The 21175-nt window shown below is 36.2% G+C and overlaps 1 protein-coding gene across 19 annotated transcripts in view; it reads left to right on the top strand.

Moving 5' to 3' along the window:
• Positions 1-21175, top strand: part of FBXW7 (F-box and WD repeat domain containing 7) — a 179150-nt gene that overhangs the window by 86603 nt on the left and 71372 nt on the right. The window contains exons 3-4 of one of the 19 annotated variants that reach the window (XM_069013499.1): positions 7502-7581; positions 9394-9463. The exons of 15 other annotated variants lie outside the window; for them this stretch is intronic. In XM_069013499.1, coding sequence (XP_068869600.1) covers positions 7502-7552 — 51 coding nt within the window. In that variant the 3' untranslated portion in view covers positions 7553-7581; positions 9394-9463. Of the gene's footprint in view, positions 1-3732; positions 4938-7501; positions 7582-9393; positions 9644-12992; positions 13368-21175 lie in introns of those variants that run through there. 3 more of the 19 variants (XM_069013498.1, XM_069013500.1, XM_069013495.1) reach the window with 3 other exon arrangements.

The raw sequence follows: 21175 nt of genomic DNA, 5'->3' as shown, positions 1-21175 counted from the left end.
GATGAAGAGACTGGAGCATGTCTCTTACAAGGAAAGGCTGGGAAGCTGAGCCTGTTCATCCTTGAGAAGAGATAATTGAAGAGGGGATCTTAACAAGGCATGCAAATACTTTAAGGGTAGGTGTTCAGAGATTGGGGTCAGACTCTTCATTGGTGCCCAGTGACAGGATAAGGGGCAATGAGCACAAACTGAAACACAGGAAGTTCCATCTGAATATGAGGAAGAACTTTCCTTTGAGGGTGACAGCACTGGAACAGCCTGCTCAAAGAGCCTGTGGAGTCTCCTTCTATGGAAATACTCAAAACTTGCCTGGACATGATCCTGTGCAACCTGCTCCAGGTGAACCTGCTGTAGCAGAGAATTGGACTGGAGGATGTCCTAAGGTCCCTTCCAACGATTCTGGGATTCATAACTGCCAGTTGGAATTACTTTTGCATTACCATGACAGTTTAGTTATTTTCAAGCAAGTTTTGTTGTTTTCAAATACATTTTCTTTTTACTTTTCTGACACAGAGCCTTGTTTTTGTATTGGGCAGTAATAACTTTAGAAATATTCATACTTGGAGATTAATATAAATCAACACTTCTAACCTTTGATTTCTTTTTCATTTATATACCCTACAGTTTAGTGCTAATCATTCCAAGCATGCAGGATCACTTGGCAAGGTTACACAACTGTCATTAGATGTAGTTTGTTAAATATTAAAACATCCATGGAAGGAATGCAGATTCTTTGTTTCTCTGTAGATCGCAAGGTACTTCCCCAGTTTTACTAACCTGCAGCATGCTTTACTACAAACACCAGTGTTTTGTTTGAAAAGTACTTCTTACTTGCTGTGCTTTTACTTGTCCATGTTAATTTATGATTAACATTAATTATAATTAATTATTATTATGATTTGTCAGCTGTGCTTTTGCATTTTCTAAGTAGAATTGTTCCTACACTTTCACTTGTACATAAAATTGATGTGTTCAATAATAACTGTTCTGCTAATTTTTCCTACTCTGTAAGTGGATCTTGAAGTTTGCCAGTAGCTATGTGGGCTATGTGTGTAGTAATGTGGTTATTGATAGAGTTTGTGACTTACCTAAGAACTTTGCTATCTAGCTCAGCTTTCTCATGCAAAGTTCTTGAAATACTTAGTCATTAAGTTTGACTGTAAAGTGTCGCAGTCAAATTAAGGGAATTTATAATAAATTCTGTGGTTTTTTCTTTATGTAGGGCGTCTTACCACTTTTCAGTATGATTTTTACAAATATTACAACAATTAAAGGACAGTGCTAATATATAATTTGTGAAGTAATTCTGTATAGAGAGTACAATCAAGAATCTTAGTGCCTAGGAAGGAAGACAGGTAGTTTAAGAGAAAACATTGATTCTGACAGTTTAGGTCATAGTTTGTACTACAAAGTTCTATTTAATAAGTAGATTTTAATTGATTTTCTCCTTTCCCTTCTTTGCAGAAAGTTGCCTTTTTTTTTTTTAATGTGGAAAGAGGTAGTGCTGATTTAGTTTCTCATTACAGAGATTGCTTACTAGACTGAAGTCCTAGCTGAGTAAGACACAAGCAATTTTCTACTTCTGTGCCAATAATTGAGGTCAGTCTTTAAACTCCAGTCAAGTGATTTACCTCAACTAGCCATGCTGGAAAATAAATGTACAGAGCTTTGGATCATGCCACTCTTCTTTGTTGAGGCATCTGACAATATACAATTGCCCTTTCTTTGCAGTGAAGCCTACATCAGAGCATACGCCTTCCATTTCCTGGTGGTTCTTACCAGACATGTCTCGTATGTTCTCCTAAACATATGTGTAATTCTTTTGTAGCTATGTTGGTTGGTTGTTCAGTTTCCTAAAGTAGGAAAGTTGCCAGCCACCTTGGGCAGGGGTGTGCAGAAACAGGGTAAAATACTTGAATTGTCCTTTGGTTGCTTGGCTTATGTATTGCTCCCTAAAGGTAAATATTGGGGAGTTACTTATGTATGTTACTCAAACTTCCATATCAGTTTACTTTATGTAGAATAAATTAAATTGATGCCTTCAGGATAACTACCAGAAGCAGTGTCTTGTTGTTGCACACTTTTTTGTAGATTTAGAAGTCAGTGTCGGTTCAGCGCCCACATGGTTTTTGCTCTGCATCTTTGTTGTCAAAATGAAAATGAGCTTTTTTTTTTCAAAGAAAAGAAAGAAAAAAATGTGCAGTAGTACTATTTCAACTCACTGATTATGTGACAACAACATTATGAAGTAGAAATCATGCAAACATGCTTCAGAATCCTTTCAGTATGCTTACTCTGTTGGGATATGTGACTTGTCTAACAAATACATTTGAGAGCTCTGCCCCACTTAAATATGCCACATGTTCCTTTTGTTGTTCTTGACTATGTGGCACATGCTATTGCCTGATGTGATCGTTAGCCCAAATATTTCCAGTCTGTAGTGATACAGCTGTATTTACTCAAGCATTTATCAGTGGATGCTGTTGCTCCGAGTGTCGGTATTAAGCTGCTTCTCCGTTTGAAGCTTAACTGAAGTTGGTGTTACTAGTTACAAAACTTAATGCAAATGATGAATCAAAGTGTGGAGAAAGTAAAACTTTTGCTGGGGAGTTAGTTTTTGGTTTTGTTGACACCTCCTTTCCCAAACAGTTGTTAAATATTCTTGAAGCTGTGAATTTGAAGTGTATGTTTAAAAAATACAAGTTATGAACAGTAAATTTCTTTCATTTGCTGATATTTATGCTTATAAAATCATGAGATCTGAAATTAGCTTAGGGAGCTGGAGGAATAGAAATTGATCTGAAGACCAAACCTAAGTTTAACACCTGCTGCAGGACTAACATTTTTTTCCTGGTAAGTTTCTCACTCAGGGCTATTTTGCAGATTACAGTATGTCCTTCATTTCTGTAGGAGACTTTTCATTATCTGCAGAACATGTGGCTATTCAGCAAAATGTGCACACTGAAGGTATTTGCATACCTTTATAAATTCATGAGTATAAGGAGAAAAACTAGACAATGTCAATTTTTCTGCTAGTTTAATAACTTCTGAACAGGCAGAATGTTTAAAAACAAAATTTTTAAGCTGTCTCAGCTCATGTTTGATCAGACAGCATCTAATGTCCATCATCAAAGGATGATTTTTGACACATGAATTGTTCTTTGCAAGTACATGGTGTCTGATCTGTGTATGCAGCTGTGCTTGTGTAGTAATGATATAGTGCATTTTGTATAGACTTATTGATGAGCTGTTATGTTTTGTTTATGTGAATGTTTTACAGTTTGGTTTATTGGTGAAATTTCTATTATAAAAATCCCTGTAAAACCTAGATCAGGTATTTCTATAAATGATTTTTTTTGTCACAAGCATCTTCTCCCTTTTTTCCCCATACTGTGGTTAATGAAGATGCTGTCTAAACTTCATGTAAAATTTTTGAGACTTCTGCCCATTCTCTTCTGGCCATACAAGTTCAGGAATTCACCAAATCATTGTCAAATGTGTTTTATGTTAACAAAACTTTATGTGCCTTGACTCTGTATGGTATAACTTTTGATGTAGTATTACATATAGTTAAGTATTACTGAGATTTTAAAGGAGAAATTCACGAGTTCTTGTGCATAGATAGGTATCTTGATAATAACCAGTAAAAAGCATTGCTCTTGGGCATCTTTTCTGTTCTTCTGTCTTATTTCTCCTTTCTACTCTTGCTAATTTTAAATTTTGTTTCTTTAGTTTGTAACAACAAGAATTGGAAAGAGGGAGAGGACCTGAGAAGGCCACAATTACTAAAGAAGTGCAGAGATTTCTATCCCAAGTCAAGATGGTCCCAACTATTTCTTCATAAAACCTTGCTTCTTTTAATGTTTGTTCTTACTGAAAGGTGATGTTTTCTACCGACTTTACTACCAGACCACATATTGCATAATATGAAAGGAGCAAATTGTGAATTTTAGTAATACTCAGTGTAATTCAGTCTTGGAAGACAATGGCTATACTTTCCAGCTGTGTCATGACATATTACTCAGTTAATGCTAATAAAATTTTAATACATTTTTTCAATCACTGGCGCCTCTGTGAAGTGGAAAATGTACTTATCGCCACCACAGATTGCCAGCAGGGATAAATTCCACCTTATTCATCATCAGAAGTCATTACTACTTTCAAGTAAAGTATTAGCAACATTTCCTGTAAGTGCAAATCACATTCTTACCCAGTCAATGTTTCAAAGTGGGCAGGAGACCCTTTGTTCTTCTCATTTAAATTATGGAGCGTCCCTTAAGGATGGCAGCTACCATGATCATTATTGATCCAAATATATTGAGTACTAAAAAAAATTAAAAGACAACAAATAATAAGCACTCTTTTTGCCAATGTCATAATTCCTTCAGTTGTGATCCCTTGGTCAGATTTTTCTAAAAGACACAGAAAATAAGTGACTTAATTAAAATGAATACATAAAAATAAACTAAAGAAAGAAGAAGCGACACAGCTAAATGGAAGAAAGCAGACCAAAAATCATTCAATATGGATTACTTATTGGTGCCAAATGTAATAATGTTGTCCCTTGACTTTTAAGCTGGACTTCATCCAAAGGAAGGACACTTTCAGTTGGTACTCAGAGGCACTAACCCTTCTGCACAATTTTTGGCTTTGGTGTAAACCACTAGTATTCCATGCCCTAGAGCAGGTATGCTGCACACTGTGTGTTCAGGTATTCCCATATATTTGTTTTGGAGGACAGGCTGTTGACAGACTCTGACTCTTCCCACACTGTTCCAGTCAGAATTTGGTGCTGGTGCACTGCATGTCTTTCTTGGCAGGGTTTAGTATCAGAATGCCTCTAAATGTAAAGCTGGATTTAGTTGACCATATACAAAATGTAAATTCTATTAAATACGTACGAGCATTTTAAATAATAAAAGTGATATTTGAACAAATCAGAGAAAACTGGTGTTCGTTAAATAAAAACACACTGCCCTTTCCTCTGGAAAACAAAGAAAAAGGTGAAAAAAGGAAAAACAAAGATCAGGTGGCAATCACCGTACCAGTCAAGAATGCCAGCCCTTCCACATCCTACCTGCTTTTTTCTGTGCTCTAAGCATTCTTTACTTCACATGTCTTGAGGTTTATAAATAGCCTCACACCCCTTTGCAGTATGCTTTTACCAGCTGAAAAGGATTATATAGCTTAATTTGGCACTATCAAATGAATGCCATTGTGACAATCAGTTGTTGCATTTGTTAGATTTATGTGTATTTATGTGTATTTTACAGTGCTGGTAAGAAAAATAGTCTCATATCAAAAGAAAACCTTGAAAACCATTTTGTTTCAAGCATACAAACTGTAATACTTTGCATTGTTTGGCCTTTTAACTTGGTAGTAGTCAATGTAGCTAATCTGAAGAGTGTTGTCAGGATTTAATTTTTTTTTTTTGATGCTGAATAAACACTGTCTGGACAGAATTCCGCTACAGAAGAAAAAAAAATTGTTTAGGTGTGTAAGGTGGCAGAAATATTTTTAATACCTTTTTGATGTTTTGGGGCCTTTTCTAGTTCCCATTTAATACGTAGAAAGAAAGGTTCAAGTCCAAACCTCATTTTTGACAGAGCTTTTTGTACATTATTTAGAAACTGATAAACATATTTTAAGTATTTTTAGTACTGCCTTGTGTATTTTTTTGTGTGTAGGTATGTAAGTAGAGAATTTCCTATTAAAAATCTTGCATTTTGCATGGAAGGGTGATATAGTGATAAGAAAAGCTGAATTTCGTAGTATGGATAACTAATTTTTCATTTTCCTATCTTCCCTTTTCATAACAGCAGCCTCCTTGCTAAAAACCACCTGCTTTCCCCTTCCCCCAGCTTATTCTCAGCTGGGAATTTGGCTTGCATTTTAATCCAGTGTTAAATATTGCATGACTTCTCTACCTGTTGTAGTTCTTAATTCTTGTCTCAGCTTTATTTAAAGGTGCAAAACCAGCATAAATAAGTGCTCAGCAAATAAATTCCTGCAGAGCAGCTGTAGAAATTCTTTATAACAGCTGTTGCAACACTGGCTAAAGAGTTAAACTTGCTTGTCCAACAAGTCGTGTTATAGCCAATGAGAACTGGGCAGACATTTCTGGAATATTTGTAAAATGCAAGATGATGCAGCTGGATTTCTGTTACATGCCTGGAATGTTTTCTGAAATATTTAATGGCGAAATGAAGACACGTGCTTTAAAGATAGTTAAAAAAAAAGGACAATGACAACAAGACCCCATAATACAGTAAATACAGGAATAAATTTAGGGGACTTGTAAAGTTAGGGGACTTGTACAGTAAAGCCAGATGATAGAGGCCTCTGGTTTCAAATGTTTATGTAAGGTAGGAATTCTCTTTTTTTAGATGCTCATGGTTAAGTATTTTTTTAATGTTATGATAACATCATTAGTAGTGGTATTATATAGTCTCATCAGTATGTACTTTACTAGACAGTCTATGTTGCTTTCATAAACACTTCATGAGACCTTACAAGACATTATCTTGTGCAAATGCAAATGTGCTCTATTGTGGTAGTACTGTCATGACTGAGGGCAGATCGTATGCCTATAGCTGCATGTACCTGCAAGTTCCCCTTCCTTTCGAGATGGAATTCTGCACTTGTTGAGAAGTGTAGGAAGCTGTCATCACTGACATCTTTTTGGGACCAGCATTACCTGCTAAGGGATCCATGGACAAAGAGAGGTGATCTAATAGCTCGTTTTGCCCAAAGGTAGAGGTCTTGACTGCTCTCCATTTCTAAACACTGTCTCTTCATGCATCTGGCTGCTTTGTGAGCTGTATACAGTTGCTAATCTAGTGGAAAAGTGATTTAGCAACAACAAAACTTGAGGATTTTCAGGTATCCTACTTACTGGAGTTCTTTCAGGGCTCACAAGCCTGACAAATTTTACTGCCAGTTCATGGAAGAGCTGGAAAAACTGGCCAAAGCTAGAAGGGACAAGTTTTCTTCTTTTTGCTGCTAGAGTCGCCATTGAACATTTTTGTTTCCTTTCAGCTGTAAAGACAATCAGCTGTGGGATTGAACAGATCTAGTAGAGATCTTGTTTTGTTACAGAGTGACATTCAAACTTACTTGAATTGGTGGTTGCAATTAGAAACTAAAAGTAGTGAACCCTTGCTATTGGTTAGTGTGACTTGCTGCTGGGCTCCCCATACACAAGTATTTAAATCCAGTAGGTCAAATCTGAGTCTCATTTTATTTCTCTGTGCACTCACACTTAAATGCCAGGATGCTTAAACATATGAGCATGCATATAGGCATGAAAAATTTGTAATAGGTGTGTTTATCTGATGATCTCCCTTTGCTGATATACTTGATATTTCATCTTTTCTGGCCTCGACTAGTGGACTTCGGAGAATGCTATCTTGCATAATGTGAAGTGCTTTGCCAGACAGCAGCTTTACCAGCATTCTTATCTATATTTCTTCGGACCCTTATAATTTTTTTTTCAATATAGGAGTGTTATACAAGTTGTACTGTCTTCCACCAGCAGTTACAAAAGGTGTAGCTCCTTCTTGCTCTTCCACGGCAAAAATTGTAAGTAGCTCTTTTGTATTAGATAGAAACCTTTTTCATCACAGTAGTTTTTAATGGCCATGCTTTGATATGATTTCAGAGCCTGAATTATAACCAGGAAATATCATTTGAATTAATCCAAGTTCAGAAAATCTGGATTATTCTTCACTGTGTTCTTAAGCTTTGTTGCCAAAGAAAACAAGGCTTGTGCAGTTGAAACTTTTATATGTCATTGTCTGTCATCCTTTCCAGACTGCATACATCTCTTGGCTAATTTTCACACCATTTGGCAAAGAGAGAGATTAAGATTACACAAGTTTGCAAGATGAATAGAGGGTAGGTGGGAAACGGAGAGACTGCTGAGGAGGAGGTCTACAAGGTGACTATTGCCTCTTTTGGCATCATTGAATCCTTGTGGAATTGGGTTTTGCTGTGATCATGTAGACAGGTTCAGTCAACATTTGTCCCTTCCTTTGCACCATAGAAGCCATTTATCAGTCAACACTCACAGTTACACATAAGCCTGAAATAAAGCTTTGCTGTGGCTGGACTGTTCAGAGTGATGCTTCCATGTAGGTCTGCTGACACTATGGGACCCCAGGCCTTGGAAAAGCTGTAGTGTAACTCAAGTGCAATTGAGATGGCATGATAATCTAACCTGGAGCCAGGCTTCGTTCTGTCTGTGGCTTGTGTTACAACAGGTTTACACTTGAATTTTTTTCATGGACTATGGAAAAGGCCATCAGTTTGCATGTTCTGCTAGTAGTTTTGCCCCTTTTGCATACTATTCAAGTGTACACTTTTAAGGACATTTGGATCTCGTAAGATCAAAATTATCCTTCCAATTGATTTCTTTTATACCTTCTTCAGAAGTCTGGGTCATTATGTTTTCTTGTAAGTGCAGATTTTTGTATTGGGTAAACTTGGATACAACAGAAGCATTTTTAGAGCAATGGGGTTTTATCTCTCCAGCACCACTAATACAGTTGCAGTTAACTCTTGTACAGCAGTGCCTTTTATCTATACAGTTTATTCGTTTGCCTCTACAAAGCAGGCTAATGTGCAATGTATAATTTGAAAACTAGTTATATATTGGTATTAGAAATCCCTCACATAAACTTGGGACCGCAGTCACTGGATAAGTAGTTAATAGTGTAGTATAGGCTGCCATGCTTTGCTGACAAAGTGGTTCTCAGTCCTTCTAGGCATGGTCAGGAAACAAAATGAATATAAAGTCAATAGTAACACTTGTGTATAATGTAAATTAAAGCGTATTCTCAATGCTATGGTTATGCAGAGCTTACTACAGATGTTTTTTAGGAAATAAATTATCAAATATATTCAAAGGAGTATTATGTTGCTATGATTAATTTGAGGTGACTTTTGAATTGTTGCAGTGCCCTGCTTTATCCATTTGAGGGCAGCTGTTCACCGATGTTAAGGACTGTGGAGAACCTGTGTGGTTTTGTTATCTGCATTTTAGTTTTTCTATACTTGCAAATACTTCATTTAGGTCTTTCTAGTTCTTGTACTGTTCCATCACCATATTAAAATGTCATGATTTTGTTTGGGTTTTTTTCCACTAATGTTAATATGCAAAACAACTCTAGAAGAAAACTCTGTAAAGTTTGAATGAACTGGTTTTTGGTGTTGGAATAATTTCTTAGAGCCATGTCTTAAAACTATGGCCTTCCTGAGTTCAGTATACTGAGAACTAGTTAATTTTGTAACATTTGCTTCCTGGTAAGCAGCTCCTAAAAAGCTGACTTTGAATTAACTCTGACTGGAAAGTGTAAAGATTATTGATGCTTTATACATGCTTTCATTTTACAGACACCTCTTCACTGGACTGCCCAAAAAGAAACAGGAATCTTCTGGATTATTATATTTACAGTTGAAACTCCATGACAGCCTTAACTTGAGTTTAAAAATACTAGATTTTCAGGCACTTTTATGCCATCTCATTTCAAATGTGATCTTCTGATTGAAAGGACAGGCAGGCATTTAAAAAGAGCACCACTGGGAATCAGCCCAAATGTATTTAGAAACAGGACATTACAAAAATGTATTACAAAGCACTAAAGCTAAAATTTTTGTAATTTCACATTTGTCATGTTATTACATGTTCTCACCCCATATAATGCAAAAATACACACTTTTAAAGATAAAAGCAACAGAGTGGCTGCTTCAACTTTACATTTGAAGCTTAAATTAGAATTATATTTATAATATATATGTACTGTACAAATACAAAAGTAAGTGATATCTACTATATGCAATGTATTTCTGACATTTCTGAGATAGCCTTCACCATTTTTTTCTTCTCTCTTACTGCTTAAATTAGACTGTCTTTTATTTTCTGACTAGGGACTTTCACTTATTAGAAGTTTATAACTATTCAGCATTAGCCTGGGACCTTTAAACATTACTGGAAGACAATGATACCTACAGTCAGTAATGTGTAGCAAATACAAGACTAAAAACTAGAGTGATGATACGTGGAAGTAAAATTGGAACAGGATCTCATCTGCTAATGTGAGTCTTTTTCCTGGGAGACAATGATAAAAAGCAGGGTAAAATAGACACAGGTAAGAACTAAAGTTTTTCCTTATTGCTGTGGTAAACTATGAAATTTAGCTTTGTAATTTCACACTGGACGAAAGGGCCTTATTTTGCCATGGCTTTATGTGCATAGAAAGGGGACTACTCTAATTGTGAACATGATCCTTTTTTTCAGCTAGAAGTGCGTCCCTGTGGAATAACTAGAATAGTTTGGAAGTTCCTGGCGAAAAAAACAATGTACCACTGGGACTTTATCTCAAACCACAAAGAAGAAGGGCTGACAATCCCGAGTTTTGTGTTTTCAGGGGTGTGAGAATAACCTGTGACTCGAAAGTTGAGTGGTGAGCAGTGCTTGGAGAATGCAATACTTGAGTCTTGTTTACTCCCCAGTTTTATGTAAATCTGTAAATGGGCCAAGTTACGTTCCTGTTTTGCACATATGTTATGAGCTAATATTTTTTTAAAAAAGGAGGGGAGGAAGCCTCTAAAGTAGTAAGATGCTAGGCTCTTGTATCAACTAATAACAGCTGGTGATCTGCCACACTCTCAAATTCTTTGAAGCAACTGTGCAATGAAATACTCTTAAAACTGAGTTTATTCCAGTAGTTTCTCTTAGTGCACACAGACAATTCTGTATGCAATGAAATGAAATATTGAGTATTTATTAAAGGAGAAAGTAAGGCTTGCTTTGTACAGTATATTGTATTTGATCCTGATCTGATCTCTAATCATGTTTATATAATTACATTATATATTATGTATTACACTTTGGTAAACTTCACACTTTGTTGGAACAATCGAGATGGTGACCAGTTCATCAGAAATAGAAGACTGATCTGTTGCTTCTTTTTGAATGATACATCAGTAGGGTATGTGAGTTTATCTCTTTTGAGCTGTTGGTTCTGTTCTTCACTTTAGTGATTCAAAGTAGAAACAAAAGGCTGCTTTTTTCCCTCTTTGGAGTACTTCAGTGAAATTTTCATATTTGAATAAAACCAAGATTCTGAGACACTTATTGTGAAGCATTTTCAGTCAAATGAAAGCCTAGTATTGGTATAAAATATGAAATAATTCAGAATGAAATTATAAAGTAATGCCATTACTGTTGTGTACAGGCTAATGGTAAACTGCTGCTTGGAGTTTGTAGGAGGAAGTATAAAGTAGGAAATGTAAAGAATCTTTTAGAAGAAAATGTATGTCTAAATGTGCTTTAGAATAACATCTGAATGGGATGGTAGAAAAGAAAACCAGCCATCTGTGCATGGAAATACTTTTCTGTATGCAACATCTGTAAAGAAATAAGGATTGTCTTGTTTGTCTGAGAAAAATATTGTGTTATAAGTAGGTGCTTACTGGAATGTATATATACTCTCAATGAAATGTTAGGGATTTTTATATATTTTTTTCTTTTTTCTTTTTTCTTTTATAAAAAGCTTTCCACATGCAGATGTTTGGTCAGGGAGGCCCTCTATATGCAAATGAAGCATGCTTACAGCTTGGCTTTTTGAAGGGGAAACAAAGGGCTAAGTGGAAATGCTAATACAGTCATATTTTAATGCTGTCTTTTGTCAAGTTACATTGTTGTGCTCCAAGCATTAAAGCATTACTGCACTCCCTCTTTTGCCCTCACATAATTATACAGTTAATTATCTTTGCTGGTTTGTGCAGAAAGAGACTTGTAAGATTTCTTAATGGTCATTTATTCACTGTGCTTTGGACTGTATGTCTCAGTTTGTACAAGGTCTTTGATGGTTTTCTGCATCTCTTTACCAGCAGTTTCGTATGACATCTTCACAGCCTTCTGTTTCTTGCTACTTAGTTTTGCTCAAAATATGAATATGGTTTTAAGAAACATGTCCAAGTATAGGCACCGGAAAGGGATTTTGGGAACAGGGAGATTGTAGGAAAGCTAATTTAATCAAGAGATTATTCAAAATGGAAGTAAGCTAATTGTGGAAAATCTGAGTAATAGACATTACTGTTCTAGCTTTGTTCAGTGGAGTAAGAACATTTTTCCTGAAAAATGGCCCTCAGGTTTGTTGCTAAGGGCAGGCAGACCTCTCCCCACATCCTTCAAGAGATGCCTGGAGGAAGAGCCCTCTTCCTTTACCCTTGGTGTGATGGATAGGCCTGAGCAAACTGGTACCCAAACTTGTGGGAAATGAGTTGGCCAGAAGAGGGAAAGCTACTGTACCATTACATCCTTAGAGCCAAAGCTGCCCGGATGTTGCTCCCCTTACGGTGGCAGGGAGAGAGGAGGAGGTGAAGGCTGGAGTACCTGCACATGAGTAAAGAAGGCCAGGAGGAAGGAACTAAAAATCACAATGTAGCTGAAAATACAGTGATAGCATCTACTTCTATTACACTAGCAAGTTTTGTACGAATTTTTAGGAGACTCTAATTTTTTTTCAACTTTTTAAAATCCATTTTTATTTCCTTTTTTAACTTTTGGGCAATATATTATGTTTTTAGAGACTGTGGTTGAGGAAGAGCAAAGTCCAGATCAGTTTTTCATTTAATTTTATTGGCAGTCCAGAAGAAATCTGCTTGGGGAAGTGATAGAGTGCAGCAACACTGTTACCTTCTGAATCTCCTTGCAATCTCCTTGTATTCCCCTTCTGAAAGTGTAATACCAACTTGTTAAAAAAACAACAACAACAACAACAATAACAAAAAAAAAAACCAAAACAAAATTGAAAGAAAATTCTTCCTTTAAAGTGCAAGTACAAGTGGCAGTGTCTATTAAAACTCCAGGCAGTCATGATTTTCTTCTTTTTCAATCTGCAGATCCCTTTTTGGAGAAGGGCTCTTCTGACATTGCAGGGGAGGTCCACCAGCTGTTTGACTGACAGGAGCAGTCTGCCTGCCCCTTGGTGGTTTAATTCCTGTCTATACTAGGATAGCTTGCACTTCACTGAGCAGCAGACAGGTCAGGATACTTGGCAGGAGAACGTTGAGAGACAAAGGCAGCAGGCTGTGGGGAGCTGATTCACCAGTCTGAAACTTAAAAAAAAAACCCCAAAACATGCAACTTTAAAGCAAAGTTTTTAGCAATGTTCTTGCAGTGTTAGTAGACTCGACAAAGTAAGAACGATAAAATGTCCAAACCTGGGAAAACTGCCATCAACCATGGCTTGGTTCCTGTTGATCTTAAAAGTGCCAAAGAACCTCTACCACACCAAACCGTGATGAAGATATTTAGCATCAGCATCATTGCACAGGGCTTGCCCTTCTGCCGTAGGCGGGTAAGTGTAAAAGTCTTTAAAACTTGGATTTTCATCACTTGGCTTGTAGCTCAGTGCTTTGTCATGGTGCATTCATTCCATGAGGAAGTACTTATGTCTGTTATTATCTATTCACTCAGGGTGCCATACAAGAGCTCTTTGGTAATTTATTTCATTAATTCTTGTGCTTTAATTTAATTAAAATCTGTACATGTTGTCTTAGCTATTACTCATTTAAAGGAACACCCCAGGGATTCTTTTATACCTGTAAGCCATGTAGGTGAAAACAAATGCTGTACAAAATAGGTGCACTCATAAATGTGTATTTTGCTGCTATTCAGTCTTTTAGGTCATGAAGGTAGTTTGGTGTATAATTCATTAAACTCAGTTCTGAATTGTACTGGCATACGCAACTTGTTGGATATTAGAGAATTTTAAAATGTTGAACTAATTAATATTTAAACATTTTTAGTACGAATTATTGAAATATGATTTTAATACTTTTGTAACTCAGTAAGGGAGATAGCATTTTTTGCTGTTACATAAAATAAAAATAGCATGTTACTATGTGGAGGTTGCGATATAGTTTATATATAGACAATCCTAGCCTGACAAACTATCACGGGTCTTATACTACAGCTTCAGGAACCATATGAATTAAGTGGCTCTTAAAATACATTATATGAGTTTTCTCTTGCTGCTGAATAACTGCTGTTTCTGTTTATTGATGCAAGTTTTTAAATCTAGCTCACTTTTTGTGAGCTGGCTTTCTTTGAATGTCAACTTACTACTTTTTAGGAAACTTAGTTACGTTACAGACAAAATTTAAATTTGACAAGATCACCTTGTAAGGTTTGATTTTTTTCGTACTAGAATGTTTCTTATATGTAAAAGGTACATGGCATGCAGTGAAAGCCAGCAACATAATGTCAGTCTGCAACAATGCAAAATTTAGAAAATATATATATATATACACACACACACACGACTGTTTAATATTGCATCTTGTGCATTTCAGAAAAATATTTTTCTGAAATTAGATATTATGCATATGTGTTTGCTGAACATGGAATAGGAACATTTCATAATATTGAAAGTGATAAAGTAAGTTTCTGTATTTTAATAGAGTGATTTAAGTTTTTTTTATGTGATTTGGGAACTGTTTACTTGAAAATAAACGTTTGGAATATGTTTGGATAGTTTTAGTTCCTTTGTCTTGGATAAAGCATAGAATACAGTGTAGAAGATAAATTTAGTAGATATACTTCACAAGTCTTTTTGTGGCTATGTTAACATGGTGTACTGTTGGAACTTTAATGCTGGTGTCATATGTGTGTATTTTCTGTAATGAGAAATATGATTAGACATCAACTTATCACATATACAAAAAAACCCAGAACAACCAAACCCCACCAAAATCTAAAGCAGTCTTCTCAAGATTTTGCTCTGTTCCAAAATTACTAGAATTATCTCATTTTGTCCTGTCCTACACCCCATTCAGTCAGTCAGTTTAATGTTTTATTTCTAGGAGGGTTTGGAAAGCTGTTCAGCATCTACTTTTCTTTTAGCATTAGGACGAAGGAGAAAATTTAGAAGTGCTGTAAATGTATGTTTTACCAGCTAAGCTATCATCAATCTATTTATCTTGTATTCTGAAACTAACAATTCTCAGTATGATGGCTGCTGATAATGGAAAGTATGGGAGCTCCAGCTTTAGTCCCATGCCTTGCAGCACTCAAAGCCTGCCTGTAGTTCCCAGGGATTACCATATTGGGCTCCTTCCATGCTAACGCACGGAGGTTGCATACAAGATCTGCATGTAAAAAAATCCGATAGTAGAGCCCAGCCTAATTTCTCATATCAACAGATGAAAGAGTCAATACTTGTGTTTTCTAGATTTATTCTTCTGTTAAACATAACAACAACCAAAAAAGTCTTTTTATGCAAAATAGGAGTTTTGACACAAAGTCTTCACCAATATGCAATTTTTAGTTTTATTTTTTAAAAATTCTACTTTTCATTTAGTAAGTCATGCATTGAATTATTTAGTACTTTATGTTCAGAGCTAAGTTTGATGTGCCTTGGAACATGACCTACCATTTTCTTCCAGGTTATTGACTTGGCAATATATCAATGCCAACTTTTTTTGGGAAGAGTGTATGATTGGGCCATTCAGACATTGACCTGACTTTAATACTGACCTTCTCCTTGTTTGAACTCATTTCTTCCCCTCCTTAATTGTACATTAGACCTAACAAAACATCTTTAAAATGTGTACTGTGATCCTTGAGAGCAAAAATACTTCCGTTATGAGAGCTGACAGTTCATAGCTTCTGCATCCTCTGCATTGGTTATACTGGGCTTCTAGCAAGAAGTGCACTATAAATGGTCACAGGACTTAGCAGTTTGCCCTTATGCATTTTGTCAGTTTGCACAAGTAGTTAAAACACTTGTCTGCAATACCACTAATCTGAATCCAGTTAAAAATAGTATTACTTAGCATTCTTTGTGTAGCACTTGAGAATAACCTAAGTGCATAGCTGTAAAAGTAAAAAAAAAAAAAAAGCTGTAAAACTCTACTTATACAATAAATGTATGTATTCCTTCAAAGCTGTCAAGGAAAACATTGATGCACTATCATCAAACGTAGACAAAGCCATGGTCCTCTTTAGCCTTTGAAATATCGTTCATAGGCACTGGAGTCGATTTTGCAGTATAAAGTGAAGAAGCAATGAATACCTTTTAGCTGGTACACACTTCGAATATCAGATATCATTTAGTTCTTCAGTGCAATGTAACTGCAGCTGGTCATTGAACATACTTACAGGATAGTCACGTATGTCACACGTGTTCCAAAATCAAGGGCTGCATTTGGTTTGCCATGGTAAATACTGTCAATTGACAAAAAATTGGTCTCTTCAATAACTATGTGTTTTTTCCTTTATAATGCTCTTAAACCACTGACAGAAGTATTCTTCCTTCTGAACTCTTATAATTCTCAACTATTTGAAAAGCTATGTTTAACAAATAGATTTCTTCCCTCTTTAGTTTTACAAGGTATTTTCCCCTGGAATTTCTCTTGAATTTTCTTGAAATATCCTCTTGAAGTTTGCTGTATAACTATTTTATCACATTGAATATAACTTTTTAAGAAGTGCTAATAAGCTGGAGAATTTGTGAGAGTCACTTGTTCACTTGCAGTGTTCCTTCATTTCAAGTGATTTAAAGTAGTACTGAATTGTTATAAAGCAGGGGTTTCAGTGTGCACCCTGTGGTATTCGAAGCTGGAAAAATCAAGGTAATAAATGTATCCATTTCCAGTGCCTGTAATCTCAGAAACACCAAGGATTCTGTTACACTCTTCCATTTTTTGAGAATAGTTTTCCTGTATGTGTGTATGTTTCACGCTTAAAATACATCCAACCAAATTTTGGCAATTCATCAGCTTGGTTCATCAATGAAATTATTCCATCTGTAGGATGTATTTGTATGTTAAGTGAACACAAGATCAAGCATTTGAAGCATTGCTTTTTACCAGCCTGTTTGTCCTATATAAGAGCATCCATTGGTCTTACACATTTGTTACTAAACTAGAGCTCTTGGAATGAGACCCCAGTTCCTTTTCCTTCCTCTGGTTGACAGGTATGCTAATAGTGTGTTTAAAATACTGATGTGACTTGTGCATGAACAGCTCCACTTACTTGGACTTATTTCTTTATCCCTTAATTTCTGTGTTAAAACAACCAAAGCACTCTTTTCATTGTCAGTCAAATCTATGTAAATGCACCAGCAGTTCAGCCAAGTAGTCTGTCCATTCAGTTTTTCAGGGAAATGTAGTCCTCAATTTTTCTGCAATAAATCATATTTCTTGCTTGAGTACAGCACTTTATTTCATGGATGACAGTAAGAAGTTAGTTAATGGACAAAAAACTATTTAGCTTTCTCTGAAATGATATATCTTCGTGTTTTACACTTCCCTGTTTTGCAGCTGACTTTGGATCAGGTTCTGAATAATGTAAAAAAGCACTAATCTATTTGCCCCTTAAATGAAAAGTAAGTAATTTCCCTTGAAATTTCTAAGCATTTGGTAAGAAGAGACAGACAGAAGAGGAAAAAGTATGTGGAAAATGTGCATGTGTATATGTATAAATATGTATATGTGTACCGTTTTCTAATGTAAAACTAAAGGTAGTCTTCAGAGTCTCTCCCAAATGCTTCAGAGCACTCCCAAATGCTTGTCTCTTCTACAAGAGAATTTTTGTTCCTGGGCTTTGTGGCAGGGAACTTGCATTATGGCCACTGGTGTTAAGATATCTCTTTGAGTGGCTGTCAGAAATAGCTTTCTTTCAAAGCTGGTTTAGCCTTTACTTCAATTTCCCTTGATTTTGTTAGAAAATTAGTCAGAGAAGTACAGGTCATAGACTGATCAGTTGATACTTTACAGGAAAGGAAGTTTGTTCTTGCCCTATGTTTATTTTTCATAAAGGGGTGTGTCCATTGCTCTGGATTTCCAAATATTCACAATAAAGCCTATAGTCTAGATATTTTACTTTTCATTGTTGAATTCATAATTTATAGTGGGGTTTTTCTTCTTGTGTTTATTTTTTTTTGGTGTTTCAGTTTTGGAAAATCTTTGGAAGGAAACAGAAGTACTTCAAAAGTTCAGCAGAAGGAAGTTAACTGCAAAGGCAGATGGTTTTGAGTGGAAAGAAAGGAATACTGAATAGTTACAGAAATGAGCAAGGCTAAGTCTTCTGTAACATTCTGCCTAGAGGGTCATGCCTTTAGAAGATAAATAGTCTTGGATAATGAACTTAGTCTTCTTTTTTTCTTTTCTTTTTTACATATATGTAGTGCCTCCACTCTGAATTTGCTCTTCCCATGCCTTTCATCTACTTGCACAAAGGAAATGTTTTTCCTGTGTGAAGTGGTAGCCTTGAAGAAAAAGCAAGATGTTACTTATTTTCTCAATATGGAACAGAGAAAGTCTAAAAATTATCTTCTACACCCTGTTTTCTTTATGCAATTCTCTGATTCATTTTACTTGCAAACAGACTTAGTCTGTACTGTACTTGAGAGGAAATATAGGTTTCACAGAAGTAGAAAGAAGTGTACAGATCCTCAGTTTTCTGGTCAGTTCAAGGTGGGGTGGTTCAGCCTGGCTCAGCTGAAGTGTCCCATGGTCTCCCAGGCAATGCTTACAAGAATTCTGCCAAGCCTTACTGAAATCCATCTTTTAAACTGTGGATACAGTCAGATGTAGCCAGTGTTTGGCTTTGTAGAATGAGATACGGGCAGAAATAGGCTTCTCTCTACCCCTCCCCTTCTCTGGGGTGTTAGAGAATCTCTGGGCTTAAGATAGCCATTTGTAGGAGGAAGCACTCAGTTTGCTGTTCAAACAGCTGTTCCCTGTATTCCCTGGAAAAAATAAAATTGGTAGCTAAACTGTGCATATCTAGTCCAGCCTGCTGTAGTGGATCAAAAATAGTTGGACAACTTGCTTGACTTTATGTTGTTGTTTGGTTGGGGGATGTGTGTATGTTTGTGTTTGTTTTCAAACCTGCACTGCAACCCATCATAGTACTCCCAAAGACTGCTTTTTCAGAATATTCAGGGATCCTCTGTCACCATACTGACTCTTTGAGAAACACTGTTATTTAAATTGTTCTACCTATTTCTGGCCAAGATAAAAGCAGCCATCAGAAACTCATTTATATTTAACACTAGCTAAAGTGTTTGTGGTTTTGATGCATTTAAAACTTCATTTCCTCTTGCAATGAGCACTGCTGCCTGTTAAGGACTGCAGGAGTGCAGATGTTAAAAGCATATTATGATGCAGTCAGTCACTTCCCTTTGGGAGGTAACAGAATAAAGGTTTCCTGGGCAATTTTACTCCTTTGTGCCCAGTTGTTTAGATGTCTTTAGAAGCCTTTATTGTCATGCACTTTGAGCTATTCAAACATGCTGGTCTGACTTTGTGGAAGGTCTTTACCTGCTTAAAGTCCATCTGTTTTGTTGTCTCAAACTGTGGAGGTTATAGCACCCAGCAGAAGAGGGAATGGGAGACAACAACGATGCCATAAACTGACCCAGCTGCCTTTTTGTTGATTGATCAAGCCAGAGGGGAACTCATGAAATGTGTAATTAAATACTTAATGTGTTGCTTTGAAACCTAATTGCTTTAACTCTGAGTCTCCCTTTCCTCTTTTTGCAGTCCCTTCAATTGCTAGGTAAACACTTTTGGTCCTTCTGCAAGAAATGAAGGCACTTTAATTTCCTGAACAGATCTTTTTCAGGTATGGGGGAAGAATCCTTTGTGAGGAAAATATTGCTCTGCTGTGCCATGACTGTCCTTAGTTCAGAAACACAAAGAGGGCAAATTAATTTTAACTGATGATTTTTGTTCTGATGTTCCCCAGCTTTTGAGTGGAAGTCAGACTGAACTAAAATGACACTCAGACAAGTCATAAGCAGGGTTGTAGCCTTAGCATCTTGCTCTTGGATCTCTGTCACTTACCACAACCGATTGGCTGTCGTTCCTTATGTGATGAACCCTTTCTGTCAGCGAATGATGTTTTTTCCAGTTTGAATAGCTCCACTCCTCAGAGCAACAATCCTGTCTCATTCCTAGACTCACTGCTTGGCCTGTGTTTTTCTTTCAAACTCTGTCTAAGGCTCTGGTCTACTCTAGCTCACTCTCCCTTCACCTAGTTTTGGACTGGTAATTCTGCTTTCTCCCTACAGATTCTCAGTGATATTCATCTTCTGTTAAAAGTGGGCCTCTTTTCTGGAAAACTTATTTACCATGTTTCATTATAATATTGTTGGAAAATACAGTTTTGCATAGGAACAACAGCAGCGTCTTTTCATGCTGCTCAGGTATTTTATAATGTTTCTCATTTTTCTGAAAAGGCAAGAAAAAAGCACTGGGATTGACATGACTTTTCCCTTTCTTCATATATTTTTAGCCAAGGAAGCCTGTACTTTTAATTTGTTCTGGTCCTTAAAATATGTTTTGAGTAACCAGTTTGATTGCAAGGTTTCTTGGTAAGAGGTTTGAGATGGTTGCAGATCATTTGTGTGGTCATGTGTAGTTTGATCACATTTCAGAAAAACATCTCTAGTTACTTGCTCCTCACATGGACATGATTTTAATACTAAAATATACAGTCTGTGGAGTAGGGTAATGATTTTTCTTTAAAAATCAGATGATAGTTACAAACTGTACTGCATTTTTGATACACTGCGAATATAAATGCTTGTGAAAGGGAAGTGCTGGTTATATATGTCATGAAAACATTGATGCTGTGCAAGAAGGGAATACTGTAAAACTGTTTTTAATAATTCTGCTGCTACTGTAGCAGTTGGAAGTAGTAGGCAAGTAAGATTTGTTTGTGGTGTTTTTCACTTGTTTTGTAGATCATAGTCTAATATATTGAAGGACAACCAAAATTCTGCTGACCCTAAACTAATGGATAAAGCGAGGAGAGAAGAAGAATAAGTTAAAATACATAAATGATGCTAGAAGTCTAAATACAGTCTTCTGTATATGTTCTTCCCTTATGAATTATCTATGTTTAGCAGTACTTCCTTAACCCAACATAGTTTATATGTAGTATCAAAGGCACTCCTAAGACTTGGTAAATTCTAATGTGTTCAACTTCTTTATGAGCTAGGGAAACTTTTTTTTTTCAGGAAATAGTATAATAATGTAGCAAAGATAGTAAAATTTTGTGTTGTATTTTGTGAAAGGTGCTTCTTTCTCTCTTGTCTGTTTCAGATGACTCATTATTTCAGATAGTTTATTAAGTTTGTATGTGGTGTAAGGC

This window comes from Aphelocoma coerulescens, chromosome 4, assembly GCF_041296385.1.
Source record: "Aphelocoma coerulescens isolate FSJ_1873_10779 chromosome 4, UR_Acoe_1.0, whole genome shotgun sequence".
Lineage (NCBI taxonomy): Eukaryota > Metazoa > Chordata > Aves > Passeriformes > Corvidae > Aphelocoma > Aphelocoma coerulescens.
This window is presented reverse-complemented; position numbering and strand designations above follow the sequence as displayed.